The sequence below is a fragment of the Passer montanus genome, unplaced genomic scaffold (assembly GCF_014805655.1).
Source record: "Passer montanus isolate IOZ18808 unplaced genomic scaffold, ASM1480565v1 scaffold26, whole genome shotgun sequence".
NCBI lineage: Eukaryota > Metazoa > Chordata > Aves > Passeriformes > Passeridae > Passer > Passer montanus.
The window spans coordinates 5,042,780-5,065,703 of record NW_024367261.1 but is presented as its reverse complement, the minus strand read 5'-3'; the positions used below and the strand labels follow the sequence as shown (position 1 = coordinate 5,065,703).

The 22,924-nt window shown below is 36.4% G+C and overlaps 1 protein-coding gene across 2 annotated transcripts in view; it reads right to left on the bottom strand.

Annotated features, from left to right (window-relative positions):
* Positions 1-22,924, bottom strand: part of DTNBP1 (dystrobrevin binding protein 1) — a 63,756-nt gene that overhangs the window by 26,718 nt on the left and 14,114 nt on the right. For both annotated transcript variants that reach the window (XM_039711973.1, XM_039711974.1), the window contains exons 6-7: positions 20,628-20,760; positions 8,976-8,998 (exon numbers count right to left, since the gene is read on the bottom strand). In XM_039711973.1, the coding sequence (XP_039567907.1) occupies positions 8,976-8,998; positions 20,628-20,760 (156 nt within the window). The remainder of the gene's footprint in view (positions 1-8,975; positions 8,999-20,627; positions 20,761-22,924) is intronic.

Sequence of the window (22,924 nt, the reverse complement as noted above, 5' to 3'; positions counted from 1 at the left end):
GTATTTTCTGTGTTATATATCCAGGCTACATTTTCATTAAAAACTGAAAAAAAAAAAAAGGCTATGCAGTTGAGGAAAAAAAATACAGCAACAGCATACGACTGAGAATCTTTGGCTCTGCTGATGCTGCAGTTACACAACAGTGCATTTATGTTCAAAAACTGTAAGGCACTCCTCAGAATTAGGAACACTGGCACACGTTGCCTCTTCAGTTCAGGAGGGTGCACAAACCAGGACAGCCTTAGCAATTCCTTTCTTTTACTTAAAAAGATCAGATTTAGCAAATCTTCTCTGTGACAATTATCAAAATACAGGGTAGGAACAAAAGGCTATTATATTACAAATACTTCTCCAATCAACATCATTAAAAGCAAAAACACCCAGAATGTTTGGCCTACAAAACTTGGGTTTAACTGGTGAAAATAACACCAAAAATATCTATGTGAAAGATTAAAAGAATAATAATAATCATGAGATAATCCTGCTTCAGTCTGGACTTCAGTAATTAAAGGATGAATTCAAGTTAGAGCTGTAGACAGAACCAACTTCTATTTTTTTCCACATCAGTCATTTAAGCAATTAGACAATTAAAATATTACACCTTTAAATATTTTCTATTCTAGACAAACTGTGTATGACAGTTATGACAGTATGACAGTTCATGGGACTTATGTTCCCATGAAATTGTTTCCTATTATCTACACAGTTTGCTATTCACCCTGGCAAAAGCTGAAGAAAACTCCTATTGTCACCCTGGCCTCCTCCACTCCTCACAAAACAGAGGATTCTGCAAGACTGATTCTAGCATAGAGTAAACTTCCACCACAGCCAACAGGAGCTGCACACCCATGAGGCATCTGATCTTAAGCTGCAGTGATGCCAAATTTGTTGTGATACATCTGACCTCTGAAAGGGATTTTGACTTAGTGCAACACTAGATTACGGAGAGATAGGAATCAAGGAAAAAAAAAACCAGAACTACATAGATGCATAACCATTTAAAATTTGTTGGGAGGATAAACCAGCCCCCTCAAAATGCAATGCAAAGACAAGATGAGAGGGCATATGGGTGTCTCACGAAATAAAACCCACAAGATTCTCTAAAAATATATGTAGAGGAAGCAGAATTTAATAGAAAGGAAGGTTCCTGGTCTTCACTCTTACCCAGTCAGAATTAGCATTTAAAAAAACTTGATAAACACAAGGTTTCAGAAGTATCAGTAATGTCAGCACTCTATGGGTTATGCTAATTCATTGTCTGAATAGTACTTTCAGGTGACAGCCATCACCCAAAATCCTGAAACCCAGTTGAGCATGGAGGCTACAAACTGCACTATCAAATCTGCAACATAAAAAGTTACATTACAGCCAAACACAATAATTAGGAAAAAAAAAACCAAGCATTTAAAGCACTAAACCAAAAGCGGTTTGGAGTAGAAGTGACAAAACCAAACTTAGTTTTGGTCAGCCAAGTTACAACAGCACGCACGATTTATTCCAAGGAAGTTTGACAATCTAGTTTGCCCATAAATAATCTGGTCTCTGTAGCAGCCGTTTGAAACTTCCTTTAGAAACCCTACTCCCTATTTGCAGCTTAGAAAATTCAGGCCTTTTTCCAATATATAACCACCTCAGTAATGAATGCCATTTCATCACTAAGATCCCAAGGCTGTTTTGACACTATGACTAAAAAAAGCCCTGTTTTCACCTCACCAGTTGAAAATGAACGAAAAATGAGCAAAACGAAATAATTCCCCATCATATCAAATTAAGAACTGGGGTTTTTCAGTCTGGAGTAGAGATGACTTTGGAGAGACCTTACTGTGGCCTTAAGAGGGTTTATAAAAAGGAGGGAGAGGGACTATTTTATGGGCAGATAGTGGCAGACAAGGGGCAATGGATTTAAAATGAAAAGGTGCAGATTTAGATTAGATGTTAGGAAGAAATTCTTTACTCAGTGGGTGGTGAGGTACTGGCACAGGTTGGCCAGAGAGGCTGCGGATGCTTCATCCCTGGAAGTGCTCAAGGCCGGGTTGGATGGGGCTCTGAGCAACCCGGTTTAGTGAGTGGCACCCCAGGCATGGCAGGAGGGTTGGAATTAGATGATTTTTAAGGTCTCTTTCAGCCCAAATCATTATATTTTGAGTTAGTTGACAACGCAGCCTCCTTTGGGCAAAGCACAGTGGAAATGGGCTTTCTGATGCAGCAATCAAAGGTAGAATTGTAGGCAATTTTGTTTCTACAGTTGAAATATGCCAAACCTCCCCTTTTTCCCCCTCTTCCATTGAAATGTAAATTCTATTTCTTGTATAGAAAATAATATCTGCCCTGGAGACTTGATGCTTATTAACATATTAGATAAATTTCTTTCCAGTCATCTGCAAAATAAATACATACACAAGATATTATCCATTGTAGTTTGCTTCACTCCCAGTCCTAATACTTAATCCTGCAAATGTTTTGATGCCTCAGTAAAGGCAGCTAATACATTTTCAATTACACCTCATGCTCAATTTGTGTTGCCAGTAGAGAACAAAGTCACGTTCAGAGGGTCAGGAAGAGGCAAGCAATTGCTTTTATGTATTATCCCAGAAAACCGAAAGCTTCCACTGTCCCTGGGTATGTACACACAGGCAGGACAAGTCCTGAAAGTATTAAGTTTGAATTAAGTTTGAAAACTCAGCCAAACAGAATCAGACATGTGCAACTCAGCACCATCCACCTGTGAGCTACAGAAATGTACATTTGAAAGCTCACACATACATTTCACTGTTGGTAATACCTGCCCAGATGTACAAAGATTCAATTATTTACTGGGGAGGATTGAACACAGTGAAAGACCAAGGGTGAACCTTCCTTAAATTCCTCTGTTTAAAAGGTTTTTAAAACAAAGATAACTATTTTTTACAAGGCATGATTTTAAGGCCATACCATTTCCAGGAAGGGAAAAAAGGAGCAAAAATAGAAGAAATAAAAAGCTAGATACAGACCTAGAAACTGTGAAAACATTAAACAGATGCAAGAGTCTGCAAACTTGAAAACATATAAAGTAAAATCAAAAGCAAGGTAGCTATAAGGACAATTCAGAATCTTGTTTTCTCCTTCATCTGTCTCATCCTATTACACTAAAATGGAAGATTTAAGTAATTAAGCTTATTTGCCTTTCACTCAAGGTTTGACCAGAAGTGCCCAAGACTCAAATCTTTCTGTTCCCTAGAGAATGATTATCATATGTAAGAGTCTTGGTCAGTTCTTGCCACAAAAAACACAGAGCATCCAAAGTTGCAAGGCTCCCTTTCCATAGCCCAGATGGGAAAGAAGGTAGTAAAACACAGTACTAACTAGAAAGCTATCAGGGTATTTTCAGCTCACAGCAAAATAATGAGGAAAACCCCTCATATCAGAATATAAACCTGAAATTTTAATTCCATTTTAGCTTTATTACAAAAGAATTAGGCAATTCTTTCCTAACTGTTCTCTGGTATGACAAAGCAAGAGTTATCTGTGCAACAAGATTTAAATATCGAAATTTTGGACCACAGAAATGTTAAAGTAATTGAACTCCATGTGGATGGAATTAATTTCTACCCCAATGTCACCTTACTCTTGCTCAGAAGAAGTATACAGGATTATGTGCTCAAAATGACAGCTCAACTTCAAGAGCAGCTACGTCACTGAATTTATGGGCTTTGTCAACCACAAGCTGTAAAGACCTCCACTGCATATTACTCATGCATCTGGAAGGCAATAGGAAAAGTAGGAACAAGGAGTTTTATTTTGACAGCCATCAGAACACAGCAAGATAAAGAGGATCCCTAGACTGGATGCAAAAAAAAAAAAAATCAGTTTGACATACTATTTGTTAAAGTAAGTAGATTTCAAAGAAATGGGGAACAAAGAGATGGAGTCAACAGACTGCTCCAAATATTGTGTGCTCTTAGAAGAGGGAACAGCCAAACTCCAGAAATTAAAGTTTGGATATAAACATATTTAATCTCCTAATAAAAGGACTGGAAAACTGTAATTTCAACAGTTAGATGCATGAACAGGGATGCCAAAAAAAAATCTGCATATCAAATGTGACCCAATGACTTAACCTTGAAGGCAAAAGCAAGAAAAAATACCTCTTTACTTCACAGGTCAGTTTCTCAAAGAATATTTTGACAAAGCTCTTAAAACTTATCAGGCCTTGTTTGGGAGAGACCTCTGATTCAAAAGGCTGAAAACATATTTTGTTGTACGGTAAACAGAAGTGCTGAAAATGGTCACATGAGCTGTTTCCCTGAGCTTGAATCAAACTAATCCTGTTAAAGCTTAGAAATATGCATGACTCAGTAGCCAAAGCCATGCACGTATTTGCCCTTGCAGAGTTGCTGCCACCTTTCATTGTCCAAAAGTGCTGTGTTGCTGATCTGCAAACAGCCTCTACTGCTGTTTGTTTCCAGAAACAAACTCAGTGCCTCCTGAACTTTTAATAAAAAGGGACTTTTACAGTTTTGAAATCTATCATGTATATACTTCCTATTTGGGTAAATTAGAAGTAAACTCAACATATATGTTATTACTATTGTGCAATTCTACTACTTTTAAAACTTTTTTTTTCCTACTCTCTCACTGCTCCCATTATTTGCTCTATTCTTCCATCTTCTAATGAGATTAACAGTATTCTGTAACTATTTACTACACAATCCTGTCTGCTCTGGAACTAAAGGAATGTTAACTCAAAAAAGAAAAAATAAATTAAAAAATTGTATGATGTGCCTAGAAGGATAATGGAATGATTTGAAATCTCAATGCAGTCCTAAATGCACTAGGTTTCAAGTATCAGGAGCAAATAACCACATATGTGTTATCAAATTTCCAGTTTCTCAGCTGTAAAATGGAAATGATACCTTCCTAAACGATGCAAGAGCACAACCCATCAAATACTAAAATCAAAACCAAACACAAATATCAAGTAAACTAAACTGTACTATTGCAAGAAATTGCCAAGATTCAGAACAGAACACTCTTTTTTTAGCATCCTTGTGAGTGTCAGCCAAGACAGGACAGCACAGAGCACAAGCCAATTCCAACAAGCAGCTCTCCCAAGACTGAAACCAGTGCAAGCTAGAAAGGAATTTGCAGGCTACTTCATATGGCACACCAATGTTTTCCAATTCATAAAACCATCATCTTTTATAGCAAAGACCTCTGTAAGATAAAGTACTAAAAATATAAGGAACTGGACAACCTTTGAGATGTTCTGTCCTCATGCTTCACATACACAAATGCCAGTGCTGCAGCAGTGTCAACAAAGATATCAACACTCATTCCCTGCCTACTTCAGAGAGAGATGTTTAACACCAAAAAAAAAAAAGCAGGAAAGCTTCTACCCTTCACTTTCTCAGATTCACAGATTATTAAATAATAATCAATTTCAATTACTCTGTAATAGAAAACCCTTGTGGTAGAAAGAAGAGAGACTGGAAAGGCTGGTCCTGCCCCTGCACACTGGCTACAGCGAACAACAAAGGAGAATGTCTGGCCCTGTAAAAATAAGTCTTAAAGCAAAAGGAGGTATAGTAAAATCTATTCCTCACAATGACATACAGCACAATCTGCAACACCAACGTGATAATGGCAGAAACAAATTCTAAAACACTGACAAATACAAAAGTAATTAATAATTTCTTAAAGTAGTATTACATTCTTATTTATTCTTATACTACTTAAAGGTACTAAGATCAATGAGCAAGAGAGTTAGTGGATTCTCAACACTTTCAGTGCTGCAACCTGGCATATACACATTCCTTGTCAGGGCCCATTCTGGATAACACCTGGTATCTTCAAAGAATATATTTAAAAGATCAATGAATTACCACTTTGTACCTTGGCACACAGTGGGAAGCTGTAAATGAAACCAGGAATAATTCCATTTCTTGGTTGTGTAAATTTTGCTTCAATGTTAAAATAGATACTACGTATATACAAGGACACTTAAAATGTTTTTAAGTTACAGACACTTGAAGATTTCCCAAATTTGCAGACTACACCTGTGTACCTATTTGTATTTACACATACACAAAACTTCAGGGAAGTAAAGTTTTAAAACAGATCTGAGAGGTCTGTGAAACTACCCAGCAGCCTTGTGAGTCACACCCCCACTCTCAGGGTCAATGCCAACATGAAATTTGTATTTTCTGTATTCATTGTGCAATTGATGGGATGCATTACAGCATTCAAATTTCTAGTGCTGTGCTAATTCCAATCTCAGACTAGACCATTCAGTTTCTTAATTCCAGTAAAACTTACTTTCTATAATGAGTAAGGCATAAGAACTCATCACTGGTGAACATGAGAGTTGCATCTGGACACCAAAAAAAGTGCATACAATTCTCTTTTAACCCTTTCTAGCAAACATATTGAAGGATTTTTTGGTGGTACTTTAATTCCTGCATATTCAGATAAAATTATCTTAGATCTTTATGAAAGATATTTTTATGCAAGACATTTACCGTTTTTATATCCTGGAAGCTATTACTTTTTAGCATATGGTATTCAAATTCACAAATAACAAGTTACTATTAAAAAAAATGGCATTTCAGGTTTTTCCATTGGAACAGATTTTAATGTACAACGATTTCAAGTGCAAATGCAACAGAATATGCAAGTGTGTGGGAAGACATTTTAAACAGTTCTTCTTTATAGACCCTGTACTGGGTATTTAATGAACAGAATGCTGAGGAAGAATTTCACTCCAGACAGTTATGCTAAGATAAATTAGTTGAGGATATAGGCTATACTTGCAATATTAAAATGTAAAGAACCATCTACTCAACTACTTAACATGTTTCAGTTGGAGCCTACTTTTCCTGGCTTCTATTGCTTTTTAGATTATAGTGTTACTGTTACCTTAAGACACACTGCTTGCCCTTGCTGCTGCCTTTTTCCTTCCTCTGAGACAGGATTCCTATGGACATCCACAGAGCTATCTCAGCGTGCTTCATCAACTGGAACTAAAGCAAATCGAGTGACAGATCATTTTTGCCAAAATCTAGTGAGCCCTGGAAGCAGCTCAAAACAGAAAACTCAAGTAGGAGCCTTGAGTAAGACTGGGCAAAGCTGCCCTAGAATCAAAACATCTGCCTTTATGTAAAGAATCCTTCACAACTAGGAGTCTCCTACTATCCCTATTTCCAGCTGATGAAAGATATGCCAGATAATGATGTAAGGTCCAAAGGGCCACAAAAAGACTGACTGAAGCCAACATAATGAGCACTTCTACTCCACAATCTGGATTGACAACAAAAATTCCAAGATCTGAGAATTTAGTAAATCAGAAACCCAAGAACATTTCCTCCAAGTTTCTATTTTCAATCAACTGTGCACCTGGATTTTTAGCAGTTTAATCCCAGTTTCCTGGGAAATGTCAGGCAAAACAGTGAAAGTTGTTGCCAAAATCAAAACACTGAATCTATTGTTTATTTTAAACCTTCTTGTTGTCATCTTCTAGAAAGCAATTAGACTGCTTCACAAGACCATTCTTGAAATTTTCTTAGCTATTACACTCCTCCTCTTCTGCCAGGTACAAGCTTGTCCACCAGTTCACTGTACAAAAACCCACACAAATTAGGTTGACAGATGTTTAAATATCCATTTTCCACAATGCATCCCTCTATGCTTATCTAGCCTTCTCTTAGCTACCAAGACCAGTCTTTCACAACCAATATTGGAAATCTGTATGCCTCTGTATCCATTGCAGAGCCACTTGCTTAGTTTGGTATAAATTTCAAGGACAACACACAGCTAGCACATTCCCCTTCCATCAGAATAACTGTCTTTGTAAAATACTTACTGTCAAATAACATTAAAGTCTCTATTAAAACAAAAAGGGGTCAAGAGAAAAATTACTTTGCAAACCACTCTTCTGGCTTCCAGAAACTCACTTAAAACACTTGATCAATACAAACAGAAAATCAGGATCCACTGTTCTCACAAGCACCAGGTAGTACAATGTAGCTGCCTTGCTTTGGATCAGAAGGAGCCTGGCATTACCTTCTGTTTTGTATTGAGTTGCTCTATGTTGAAAGCTGTCAAATCAATCAACAAGAGGGTTGGTTTGGTAAGTTACAGACAAAGTGACATTTCACATAATCTGTGTTGCTTATCTATTACTGTAACTGTTATTTTCCTTTTGTAGCACCGCAAGGATGAAACAGTAATGAACTGAAAAGGCAAAGGAGTGCAGCTGATAGAAATTTCCATCCCTCCTTTCAATTTCAAGAGACAATTGATTGACATAAGTCAATGCAACCGACTTCATTCTCATAAATACTAGTCACAAACCCATAGTCACATCCTATCCAAAGGAAGAGATAATAGCAATTCTCAAACTGATCAAACGTTCATGCCAGTAGGTAGAGTAGGCTCCAGTTTAGGATTTCCTGAAAATGGGACTGTGCTCCATCTATGTACCAGAGATAAAGCAATACACGACAGAGTTGCCAGCCATTACATCATATATTGGACAAATATTTGTGTATATCATCGAGTATCTCCAACAAGTTGAGCTACAAAAATTAAATTTGCATAATACTGTAAAAATTCCCAGGAAACAGCCAGACAAAAACCTAACATGTAACAGCCTGCAACATGTGCCAAAAATATATCCATGCTGAATGAGACATCAATTAGTTGAAGAAAAAGCCCTTAAATACAAAAATTGAACACCAAGGGAAAGGCTTGAATTGGATAAGGGAATCTCTGAAACCTAGATAAGACAACAAAATATCTGTGTTCTCCCTACACTCAGGACTCCCTCAAAGAAAACAGTAGCAAGAACAGGTAAAATGGAAAATACACAGCTTGCTGGGTCAACATAAAATTAACACTGTCAAATGCAGAAGGGCAAAAGTTCCTTCCTAGTTTCACTTAACACACAAATTACTGTAATTCTTACAAACATTTAAGTAGGAAATAAAAATAGAATTTACCTTTGAATGTCTCCAGTTCCTTCCTGTTGGAGAAGAGCAGAATTAAAAAAATAATTAGAAATACCACATGTAGAACTACAGGATTTATTTTACATGCTTTAAGACTCACTAAAAGACAAAAATCAAAGAATTTGACTGTCACCATATATATAATGGCAATATTATTACATGTAATAAACAAAATCAACCTGTTTATAAATCAGGCCACTACCTCTTTATAAACATGTACAATTATACAAATATTGCACATTTATATCTAGCTACATAATTTCCAGATACACTGCTCCAAAAACAACCAAGACTTCCTAATGCGTTAGTTACTAAAGCATCTTTTGCTTAGCAGAGATTTACCAATTTACAGCACAGTGAATAACAATCTGTGTTCAATTTTCATCAAGGCTATTCAAAAACATCTTGGCAAAACTGAAGGAGAAAAATTTGACAATATCACTCAGTTAAAATGGAAAGACAGGCAAAGAGACATACAGTGACATTCCTCATTGCTTCAAGTATGGAATATGACACATAGCCCACAGTACTCATGTACCCGAAAGCTAAGAAATGAAGAAAAAGATAATAATATCTTTTTTGCCTCATACCAGGCCACCTTTCACTTTTAGTGGTTATGCAATTGTGAATGCAGAGGCTATAAAATGAAGAGAAATACTTTTTCTGTTTTAAAGAAATTGCAAAATGCTCCAATTGTCATTTCTACAAGGTAGTGATTCATCATGAATTCAAAGGCTAAAGAAGAATCAATGTAATAATTGAGATAAGGCAGAATGCTGGCCTTACAAAACACTCATTTACATAAAACATTTTTTCAGTCTGCACCTCACAGAATGTCTAGTTAAAGTCTGAATTTTGAAGCAAAAGTGACTGTAAGAAAAATAAATTAAAGACTGAATTCACAATTGTCCAGATAAATTATTCTATTCTCTATCCACAGACTAAAGCACTCTTCAGCCACCTACCAGAGACACTGTTTCATAATACAGATGCTATACCATAATAACTCCTCCTACCCCTTAACAGATTCAGCAATTCAGCATTTATTCTTGCATCAAGAACAGACAAAACTCACACAAAGCTGAAACAATTTTTTCTTAAGCAGGGTAAAGTATTCTAAAAGAAGCAAGAGAATGCATTTACCTCCACATTTTCAGAAAGCATCCCACTTTCGTCACCGAATGTTAAATACACGTTTTTGAAAGAATGGGTGCTTTACCAGGAAATAAGCTAGAGTGTGATTCACAGTAAAGAATTCTATTAGTTGCAACTTCCTGTGAGTATCTATTTCCTTTCCTGCTTCTTCTCCATCCCTTTCCCAAGCCAGTTTCTCCCTTTTATACCAGAGAAAAAAGCTACTTTACAATACCTGTGATTTGCAGGCTCTTATCCCAAAACAATTTTCCTAGCCTGCATACTCTAAACAGAGTTACAAAAGTCCTAAACACTCTCACAAGTTGCCCTCCTTAATTTTTTTTAATAATGGAACAGTAGTTGAGTAAACAACAATCACAGGAAATGGTTGTTTTCCATTGACTGAAACAAAACCATAGTGGAAGAAACATCTTGTGAAAGTAAGTGGGGAAAAACTACATTACATGCACCTAAAATCAGGAGATTTTATGACACTTGTCTACAAAAGGAAAGATGAAACAATTACTGCCATTGTGTTGAAAGAGGTTAGAAAACAAGATGGCAATACAGTAACCAAGTGGCAATCACTCATTTTGTCTAAACCCCCAGAATTTTCCTTTTCAAAATCCACCAATATTTTTAGGGTTAAGATGCACTATGTTGTTCCTATATCCATATACATAATTACCATTCATTAAGAAAGTTGGAAATTAATATTTGACAAAAACTTTTTTCCCTCTGAAAAATTAAAAGTATCTATGATTAGCATACAGTAAAAACACAGACTTGAAATTTAAGGATCTGTATTTCCTCGTATCCTCATACCAATTCAGACTCAAAGACTGAAGAGTTTATATTTTACACAGCATGAAATAGTCATATATTATGGTTTCTCACAAGACTTTCAATAAAACTTCTATTTAGAAATGTATAATAAAGTACATGCTTATTGAAACCATGTTCAGCATTGGCAGCATGGAAGATTTTTTTTTTAAGTCAAATGATCCAAATAAAAACTTCTAAGTTTAAAAATCTTAATCCGTAATCCCATTTATCAGCAGCTTTGGTAAGAACATTACACTAAACTGAGAAGTGGAAAGGAAACTGACTTGTGATGACATTGGAAAAACAAATGGCTTACGAGTATATCAGTACATTTTCTAGTTGGGTAATTAAGACCTGGCACACAGATGCACAGAGAAAAACATATAATAGAGTATTACATTTCTCCCCTTTACAAGTAAATAAATGTATTTGTATTTACTGATAAACTGCCAGAAGGAAGATACCTCCTGTCTTCTCTAAGAGTCTAGAGACAAAAAAGTCATCTACAATATACACTGACCTCACATTAAAACTGAACTTCATACTTGGAACACAATGTAAAGAAACAGCAATTTGTGAGAGTAATTAAAATGAAAAGGATTAAATTGAAAGCAGTTTTAGAAAAGTGGCCTTCAAAGCAAGGTTAAAAGACAAGCAGGAGGAAACATGTAAGGCAATTGAAAGCGCTCCATAGGGAAATGCTCCTAGATTTTACAGAGTTTTCATCCAAAAGGACATTCATGCACTTCACAGATGGATGAGATAACTCTTTCCACTACTATCAGAAGGAAAACACACACCTGCCTTGCCTCTGGCTCAGCACACATGAAGGCTCTTGAAGCCCAGTGTGGGCTGCTCAGCATCTGCCCAGGATTAAAGGAGCTCCCACGCTGGCTCTGACCACTATTCAACACAGCTACCTGGCATCTCACTATATGCTCTTCAGCTGCTAAATTTTAGGTTACTGACAAAAAACCTGGCTAGGGACTCATGTAAGAATACATTTTACCTTTTCATAGTTAACAGTAAGCTTTCAGAAGAAAGGAGTAAATTAGGAAGCACATTATAATATAAATAGCTCTTTTTAGTGAAAGACTAAGTTCAGCACCTCTGAGCAAGAAAAAAAGGTTAAAATAATAGGCTAAAGTCTAACATAATCAGACTGTAAAGGCATGGAGACACTTGAAAAATAATCTCCTTCTGTATGTGGAGCAATTTACAAATCCCAGATTCTTTCCTGAGAGGCAAGAGGCTGTACAGGCTCCACTGACATTGAGGTTACGTCCATGAAAACTATCTGGCCACACATACAGGCAGTAGTGTTAATCCCTGCCATTCCAGTTGCTTGTTTTCATAAAAGAGATGGGGGGAGGGGCACTTAATTCCTCTGTGAAATTCTGTATACATCAAACTCAGTTACCAGTTTTTACGATACCTGGAATGTTCTAATGATGATGCTGTCAGTGGTCTCAACTTCTTCATTTACAGAAAAGTTAAGATTCAGGGTTTGTGGTAAGAATTGTGGAGACAACAGGTGAAACAAATAATCTAAAATATATGACTTGTCCCACAGGGTAACCATGACATGACCACTTAGAGTTACAATCTAGTTAGAAGGCAGATCCAAATTCCCAAGGACCTTCCCATTCCCCTCAGGCTTTTCATTGCATTGTTGGATTAACCCTGCTCTAGCCACTGAGCAGATGAGATGGACACTAGGAAGACTGTGCTGGTACCACTGACAAACCAAAATAAACCTAGAAATCAGAATATGGGAGGACCAGGAGTTATAACTCTCCTGCTTTGAATTACTGAGATCAAAGGGAATTTGATTTGTTCAGCAACAGTAAGGAAAAAAAAAATCTCAGGCTCTACTGTAACTTGCAATGGGCTGTAACACTAAGATCGATTTCCTAAGTGTAACTAAACATCAATGAATCCAGTTAAATACCTAGGAGACTACAGAAACACCACATTCCTTACTAAGATGCCACCAGCCAGAATTGACAGAATTTCTTACTTGATCTTCAAGAAGAAAACAGGCAGATAAAAAAAGCAACAAAGTCCTAAATTGATGTCAGGAACAATTTTCTAACACGAGCTGTGAAAGCAACACTCGGTAAACTCCAAGTACTAGACTCATATATAAACAAAAGACAATATCAAGACAGAATATGAATGCTAAAAATTGAGGCTTGAATTGGAAAGATTTTACAATTATACGTGTTAAATAAATGTTGAGTTGTAAATACTATTTACAAAAAATGTATTTGAAGAAAGTACAGATGCTTATCAGCAAATTAATCTAAAATATTTATGGCATCTAACATGATTCAACCCAGAAACTGAGAAATGCTGCATTTCTTCTGCTATGTCTGGTACAGTTAAGTTTTCAAAATTATGCATTAAAAGAAAATCCTTCCATAGCCTGACTCAAGCTTTAGTAAGCTAAAAAGCCATGGGATCTCTCCTGTGGGACTTTCCTCTGGATATCATCAGAAGTAAAAGCCAAAAAACAGAGAACTCAAAACCTATGACATTTGAATGGTAGTAGGTTTTTGGGGTTTTTTGTTTGTTTGTTGTTGTTGTTTGGTTTTTGGTTTTTTGCCTTTTTTTGTTTGGTTGGGGGGGGTTTGTTTTTTGTTTTTGGTTTTTTGGGGGGTTTTTTTGGTTGGTTTTTTTGGGGGTTTTTTTGTGGTTTTTTTTTAATTTTATTTTATAGTTAGTATTAGCACTTTCGTCAATCCTGACACAAAACTGTTCTCCCCACATCCCTGAGATTGGCTGAACACCCCTTGGAGATATTTAGTACTTCGACATACACTTGAGACTGAAGCAATGAAAAACCTTTGAGTACTGAAAAATTAGTAAAAAACAACACTATTACTAAACCACTGCTGGAATTGAACTGCAGACAAGGGTTTCTATTCATCTGACAAAACACTGAAGACAGGTCAGGATTCTCCATCATCACAAGTGACATTTTAATCACCAAAACAGCAGAGTGGAGAACTAAGGAATTTCAATAATATTGCAATGGAGATTTTTTTTTGCTTCCATACTCATGCAGATACAGAAGTAGCTGAAGTCTGTTTTCCAGCACAACTTCTATGTTAACTTCAATTCAGAAGATGGAACTGATCCCAGCAAATTTTTGCAACAGCAATCACAAACATTAACTAGTAACCAAGTTAATAAATACAACCAAAAACAAGCACTCCCCTAATATACTCAGCAGTTCCAAGGTACAGTGAAAGCATTACAGAAACATCTGTTCTGATGTTTCAAACAAACCCCAATAAATCTTAAGAACATAGGAAGCCAACTTTCAGGCACTATCATTCAAAAGAACAGTAAAAAAGAAGGGAGATGGACTTAAAATCATAAGAAAATGGTAGAAGTGAAATCATTAAGGGCAAGTTTTGTCCTCTGCTAAGAGACAGACACAAGCCACTCACCATTAGAACCATTCCAAACTGGAATCTGAAATGTGGTAAAACGCTTAGCTCCCTTTAAAAGCTCATGCCTTCAGATGTAGGATTTTGCACAGGACAGAGTTTTTAATGCTTTTGCGTTCATCCTGGTGTTATCCAAAAACCCCCACAGTTTTTACATGTTTTTAAAAACTTTTATCTTAGTATGCAATGTCATTGGATCACTAAAACATACACACATCAAAACAGTTTTTTTTTTATTACACAACCAAAATTTTAGGAACCAGAGTTTAAAGCTGAAATTTGAGAATAGAAAATTAGGAAAAGCTACAATTTGAGAAATTAGAAAGAATGTAAGAGAAGGTACAAACAATCCACCATCAAAGGTCACCACCATCAAAACCACAATTTTTTTCTAGAAAGATAAAGAGTTCCTTCAAGCCTGTTTTTGGTAAACAGCCACACAAGAAACTGCAGACCTTCTTTTAACCTAGCCATCAATTTCCACATAAGCATTAAAAAGAAGAAATATGACAGCATTCAAAAACTGGCCAAGATTATTCAGTAAGTGACATATGGTGCAGCCCTAATTCACAGAAACAAGTAAAAGGAGCTTGTGACTCCATGTGCAATCTTCACCTAAAATGCTGGATGTGGTTCCACACAGCATGAATTCAATTGTGCCAGAGAGAAGCTACAACTTGTATCTCTTCAGGCATCCTCAACACGTCCCTTTGACGTAGGAAGGTAAAATTTCCCTCACAGAAGCGGTGTCAATGTATGCATCTAATACATTTCTTTTAAACTACTTTTAAATGAATCAGTTTCAGTGTAAGTGGAAAGGAGTTATTAAAGATCTCGGGAAATTATCTATAGCAAAGAAACACAGAATTTATCAGGAGGCACAGCATAGAAAATGAATTTTAGTGGGGTAATGACAAGCATCTAAGCCCTGTTGTTCTGCCACTAGCCACAATGAATTAATTACACATACAAATAATGCATTTTTGAAGAGAGGGAGGGTACAAAATGATGATTAAGGCAGTCCTAAACCATCTGTTCCTATTATTGGTACAGTAAGTCTGGACAAAGAATGCCTGGTATTAACAGCTTGACAGGATTTGCAGATTATGCCCACTAACAAGCAGCACATAAAGGTAGAGATAAATTATGCAGGATTGACATAATGTTTTAACATTTTCTAGATAACGTTATTAAAAGGTGCTGTAGGATACAGAGGATCCAACACAAACATTCAGTCTTTAACCACAGGTCACAAAAGCCAAAGAAAAAAGTCTTTTATTTGCCTATTTGAAAGAAAGCAAGACTATAAGGAGAAGGTAAGCAGCAAATCTCTTTGTAACTGCCTCTCTGTATCAAGCAAAGATCACCAGAGAAAAGGCAAAATTAAATCAACTTAAAAGTGACATAAATTATACTGTACATTCACACTTTGCAAATAAGAGAAAAAACTGCCAAAACCCCTACAATCTTAAAATCTGCTGTGCATTCAGTTTTGCCCAATGTTTCCAAATACTGGGAGCACTGATGGGAGTAAAATTCACTAATAATGAAGCAGCATCCTCCTTTGGGCTTGGCATATGCAGAATACTGTAATGCAAGAGTTCTTGCAAACAAAAGAAAGTTCAGTGCCTTCAAATTACAAAAAAAAAGGAAGCAAAATTATCCATGAAACTCTTCCAAAGCTTGTGCAAGTCTCTTCAGGATCAACAGGAATTCTCATTCCATGTGTCTACCCAAAGAAGTGCAACAACTGATGGCCATAAAATTAATTCCAGCCAGTTACCACAACAAAAACACTTGCTGTATTCTGTTTATATTATATACAATATTGCTGATTGTGCTGTATTCAAACTCATGAAACAGGATAGAAAACATCTTTGCAATGTGAGTACAGAAACTCATACAATGCCTAATGGAAACTCAAAGCCAGTCATCCACTGCACATCTGCCATGAAAAATCCTGAAGATAAAAGTTCTGTATCCAATCTTGCAAAAAGATTTATTTATTTATGTACCAACTTACACAGAGGTATAGCAGCTCCAAATCTATACCACTAGAAGGCTGATCAAAAAGTGTATGGCATGAAAATTTACACTGATGAAAACTATGAAACATGTAGCTGAGGTCTCAAAAATAATTCACCAGTACACTTAACACTGGAAGCAAAAATATTTTTGCTTGAAACATCTGCTACAAAGGGGCATATACACTTTTTAACATATAAAAAGTAAATTTTATAAATTACATGTAAAGCTTGAAAGGGTAATGAAGGTAAAATTTAAATGTATCACTGCAAGGAGGGAGGGAATCACCACTGAAGATGCTGTACAGTACAGAGCACTGTCCCAGCCTATTGCTTGAGGAATACTATGGGATCTAAACAAGCTACAGATATGGAAGTTTTTTGTATCTGCTTTTCAAATGTTTATGTTTTTGAGGCCTCAGATAAGTCACTGTACCTACATCCAACAACTCTTATTGTTCCTTTTGTTCCACAAGCAATTAAAAAGAGGGATAAAGTCTACAGAAGAAAACAACAGTAACTAAGACATTTTCTCATACACATCTCTAATCTACACAATGCAATTGCCATGAATTTTATACTCTTCTGAAAAAGAACGTAAATCAAACATTCTTCTCCCCCAGAAGCACTAAAGCACCATCATGGCATGGCAATGCATCCAACAAAAACTATGACAGTCTGTCCAACTCCTCACCTACTGCACTAATTATGAAAGCATGGGGTTACACTACAAATAAACCTCCAAAATTCAAAAATTATGAATAAAAACAAATTTAAAGAACTTATTTTTTCTTCAAGTAAAGCATTTTCTTAAATAACATCAAAAAGGAAAAAACAGTAGTCCCACTAAGGTTTCTATTTTAAATTTTTAAACTTATTTTCCTTCTATGTCAGTTCTCAAAGCTGACAAATACTGAAAAACAGAGCAGGTTCTTAAAAAAGACATCCTAAAAAATTATCATTCAAACAATTATGTTTTCAGTCAAATAACATACAGCAAAATCTATTCACTCATTTCCAGTGACAAGGACCCTCCTATTCCCAATGTATCCTACAAAATGCTGTATTTGGGCAGCTCCTTTTAATTGACACAACAATCAGGAGTTGCTACTTTTCAAAATGTGGTGATCTCTCTGAAATGGATACAAATGGCACGATGAGCTTCATGGCAAGTGCAGCTTTAGGTCAGAAACATTTTATGTTACACCACAACAAGGCTGCCATTCAGGGCACATTAATAGATGACACAAAAGTGAGCTCCTGACAGTGATTCCTAAAGGACACTGTGCACTTGGGAAAGCAAAAATTGCCACGCGAGACTAGAGAGACACAAAGTTTTCTGCAGTCAGAATATCCTCAGTAGGAGAATAAAGGAAAGGGAAGAAGGATTGATCTTGATTGAAAAAAGACAGGAAACAAAATTACACGGTTTAATGCTAACACATCCAAACAATTGCAGAGAGACTAACCAGAGAAAACAAGGGTGGAATCTAGACTTCATACAACAGTACTGGTACCCTGATCAATGGATTTAAACACAAAAAAGAGAATATTAAAATTCCAGAGATAAGCTCACAAAAAAACCCCAAAACCAATCCCTCCAAACACCAGGCTTTTAAATAGCTTGGAAAAGATGCAGATTGATGAATCTACTTTGAAATTAGCACTCAACACAACGACAAAAGGGAGAAAAATCAATCTATTTGAACTGAAATGAAGTTGCTCTTTTTAATAGGGAGACCTATTTCTTAAAATAAGTTCCCATAGTCATCATAAGCTGTGTTTCATAGGTTTGATGTTGACCTAAAGCACCTTCTTTTAAGTCTTTCATATAGGATTTTTTCAGAAGATTTGAAATACATGAGCTTCTAACCTAAGCTCTACAGTGACTTTGCAACGAAATTACGTTTTGTTACATGCTTAAAATAATCAGAGTTTCTAGAGCTCAGATTCATCTCAATTTTTATCCCTATATTGTCAAAATACACAAATTATTTTTTTTTCAAACACAAAACCACTTACTCCCTGAAAATAATTTTGGTGCTAAACAGAGAGCATAGACTCCTGACCCCTCCCCGCTCCTTGATTCTTTCAGTTGGTATCACAGTAAAAACCACAAGTGCTGAAGAGAGGAAGACAGGATACGAGTCCCAAACACGCACCACAAATCACACTCACATCAAGTTAACCGCCTGGTCGCTCTTCAAGCACCTACACTGGCAAGTGTCCTTCCTGTAATGAGCTAGCAGCTAATTTCTTACCTAAATAAATACAGTGGTAATGATCAACCAGAAATTACCTGCATTTTTCCTGTTTTGTCTAGGTCTGACCAAATGTAATCAGCTTACAATTACACTAAGTAGCTTGCTTAGCATTCTATTTATAAAACTGATTAGATGCTGCTAAGCAGAGCAGGCAATGTTTTAACACTTTATTTTGACGTTGAAAGCAGTGGCTAGGAGAAAGGGAGCAAGGATGTCAGAGAACAAAAAAACATTCAGGAAACTGTAGAAAGATAATTATACAGGACCAAATCTGTTCCTTTATACGCATTTTAAAATTGTGTTATTTGATTAAATAGCACGTATTTAGAATTTTGGAGTTATTACTCTTAGATATTTAGATTACTCAAGTAAGTCTGAAAAAGTGAATATTTAGCCATACTGACTGCTGTTGATTCTTTCTGGAGAGAGAATATGGAATTGCCCTGACCTGGGAAAGAGAAAATCCAGGCTGCAGGAAAATTACAGACCATTGCTGAGGCCCTGGCCTGAGGTTAAGACAACTGAACAGGATGTGAAAAACTAAAGGGACATGACATGGGTAATTGCCAGATGTGACAGATAACATGATAAGATACTGACAAAAGCCACAGATAGGACCATGAGGGATGACAGGATTTCACAAGTGTTTAAAGGGGAGTTAGATAAGAAACAGCCAAGTTTCACAGAAAACTGAAGGGGGATCTTTAAGGTATTGGAGACCTTTTGGGAGGTGGAACCTGCAGCATCAGCATTCCTTCAGTAACCAGATCTGTAACATCACAGAAGTCTAAGATTCCCTACATAATAACTGAGAACAAGTAGGGGAAAAGCAATCAGGGGTGAACAGATCTTTTGGGAAGAGACTTGGATTTAAAAAAAACATTCAAATAGAAAGAGATACAAGAATGCCAAAGAGGGTGAACACAGATAAGCTAAGGAAAATGTGGCCAGTGCTTTCTGGCACAGTCCCACCCTCGATCACCACATCCTCATCAGAGCTGTGAGAACCACTTGTTCTGATCTTACCACACGTATCAAACTTGCTTCCACAATCAAGGAGGCAAGGAGAGTGCCAGGGCGCTTCCCCTGGCTAACAGCAGGACTTCTGCCTGGACAGATCAAGTAACCTGGTTATCTCCATGTCAGTCGACATCCACATCCACCGACCCCTCCCTAACAGGCTGTCAGAAACGGTCTTTGACAAACTGCTTCAATTCAACTCCTCATTTCCTAGTTTATATAATGAATGTAATACTGCTTTTCTTATCTCCTTTTATTAGGTTATTTTTGGCACTGGTGGTAACAAAAATCAAGGAAGTCAACAGTTTAAGTTATTTAAGGGCTTAATATTTTTCTCTTGCTACTTTATCTTTTAGGTTAATCTGAAGCTCACGAGTTCATAGTTCTGAATTTTTATACATTCTGCTGGAAGTTGAACTCTGATTCCAAGAATTAATGCTCTGCTTTACAAGTAAGAGAATGACAGGAGATTAATACCTTTCATACAGAGTAAAAGGTACTTATAGGATTGGATACTGATAGAACTCAAAGGAAAATAGAGGAAAAATTCAGTTCCTAACCTGACAGGTACTTGGGGGGGAAAAAAAAAACGTAATCCATAAACCAGGACAAGGGATTAAAAGAAACAACAGTTTATCTGTGCTTACGAAAAAAACAGCCCTCATTCCAATTCTTTGTGGAGAATAATAAACATGAATGACTTAACAACAATGTTGGGATAATTTTCCAAACACATGTACTCTTTGTTCATCACTAAGACATTTAATGAATCTACTACAAATTTACAACATCCTGTCAAAGACTATTGTTTCTTTTGAAAATGAAAATAAAGGGATTATATATGGGGGGGCACATTAATTACAAAAGGCTTATATTGTATGCTAATTTATATTGTATTATAATTTATAATTTATTTACCTTTTTGTTTTCTTGTAGTTTTCCAGCTGTAATGTCTGTATACATTTGTACCTTTCCAATTCACACTGCTCACATAGTTCCTCAAGACACAATAGATGATTCTCCATTTCCTCAAAGTTTGCCTCTAGCTGGGCTGTAAGAAAGACTTGTATGAATATCAAACTGCATCAATAGACAGACAACTCACCTGAGCAGAAACAGGATTTCATAAAGGTAAATAATTAACATGGTGATAATTACACATACAAATGGCTCCAAAATAGAAACAAATCTCAGCCCAAATCCCATAGTGAAGAGTGGCAGCAGAGCCACGTTAAAGGGAGATCTATCTGAGGTTCCCTTGCAGTAAGGTGCTGAACCATTCTATTTGTCCCAGCATCATGGTGCCACAGGCTCCTGGCCTGTATTTAAGGAAGAGAAGCATTCGGGACTCATAGATTTCCTTCTTGGGCAGACTAACAGTTTAGCACTTCCTACACAGTACCAATCCAAGGAAACTGTGCTGGCCAAAGCCAGATCAAATCTTTATTCAAATGAAACAAAAATAAAGCATACAGGGAAAATTTTAACTTTCACATGACGCCATGGTAATATAAAAGAACATACATTTATGTCTCTGAAAATGGACCCTGTACTGATGGCTAAATATAGAGATTTACCTATTTTACATACACATCTAAATTTTACAATTACATCTACCTCTTTTACATACACATCTCTTAATCTTGTCTTTAAACACAATTGCTCAGTCTCAACTTCAAATAGATCTTGTTTATGACATGTCCTGATAAAACTGTTCTCATCTCATAGCCCACATTGCTCTGAGTAGATATTTGGACTAGACAATTCCTGAGGTCCCTCCTCATCTGAATTAACCCATGCGAACCTTGTATTAAAGGATCACTTTCCCTGACAGTGATTAATGCTAAATTTCATGTCTTCCTCAGGATTTCACAGTGGAAAATCTATTTTCCTAAATCCTAACCAGCTGGTCACTCTGGGATGAAACTGAGTGAACTACAGGAATACTATTCATCTTTTTGCCAGGCCTTCTCCTATACCAGAAGGTAAATTTCAGGAGCAAGAATAATTCACATTTTTACAAACAAATAGCAGCCAGAATTAATGTATTTCAGATGCTCAAAAAAAGGAAACAGTAAGCTGAAGGCATCAGTCAAATCCTCCCTTTTGGCTTGGCCATTCTACTTGAAGCCTATCTGGGACAATAAATAATTTCAAATTCCTCAGCCATTGCATCATTATAAATAGCCATCCTTGAGGTTCCCTTAAAACAGAAAAAGTTAAGACTTCATAAGCAAATTTCCTAGGATGCATATTCATATGTTCGGCTTCACTTAACATCATTTTTTTAGTCCCTAACAAAGAAGATCCACAACAGGAAAGGGAAACATGAATCATGTAATCAGTAAAAATTTCCCTAAATTATTTTTCTGTGTACAGAACACGGAGGGGAAGGGGGAGGGATTGGCAAAAACAAAGAAAAAAAAAAGAAAGGCAGTTGACAATTAATGCAGAAACAAGTTTGAGAGGAAAAAAATGTTTTCAGTTCTACATATTGTGATGTAGAACAATCATCGTTTACCACATACTCAATTTTCTCTCACAAAATCCAGATGTATTCAAAGCATAATATCATTATTACAATTATGATTGGTGGGCCCTTTTTCTTTAAGAAATAGACTTCTCTGAGTGCATTAAAATCCAAATACCTGTATTGTGCTAACTTGCTTTTTAGAATAATTGCTCCCTTATTAATCTGCAAAATTCTCAAACACAGCAGGACTGAAAATAATTTACTAAGGTACCTATCAAGCACTGTTTTTTCCACTTAAAAACACCCACCACCCGCTTTGCTGCATTTGCTGTTGAAATAATATTAAAAGACAACAACAAAGGACAGGAAAATAAAGAGGATGAAGAAAAGTGAATTCGAGAGAGCAACTGATCCCTAGCACTTGCATTTGAGCAGCCTCTAGTGGGAATTGCAGAAAACACTGTGCTCCTGAAGAACAGGAAAGGACACCAGAGATCTGTCCAGGAGGAACCAATCCTGCTTTACTGCAACAGAGGTTTCAGACTATTTTAGCTTTCTGAAGTGAAAGAAAAATTGTTTTTCACAAAAAAAAAAAGTTGAAGACAAGCTCTGTTGCACCAGCTACAGCTGAGAATTAATATTTCTCTTACCCAAAAGAGAATATTTGCACTGTGCATACAAAGGCAGTGCCAAACAAAATTACAGGTTTAATAAATTTGAAACTTAGGCTGTAAAAACACCA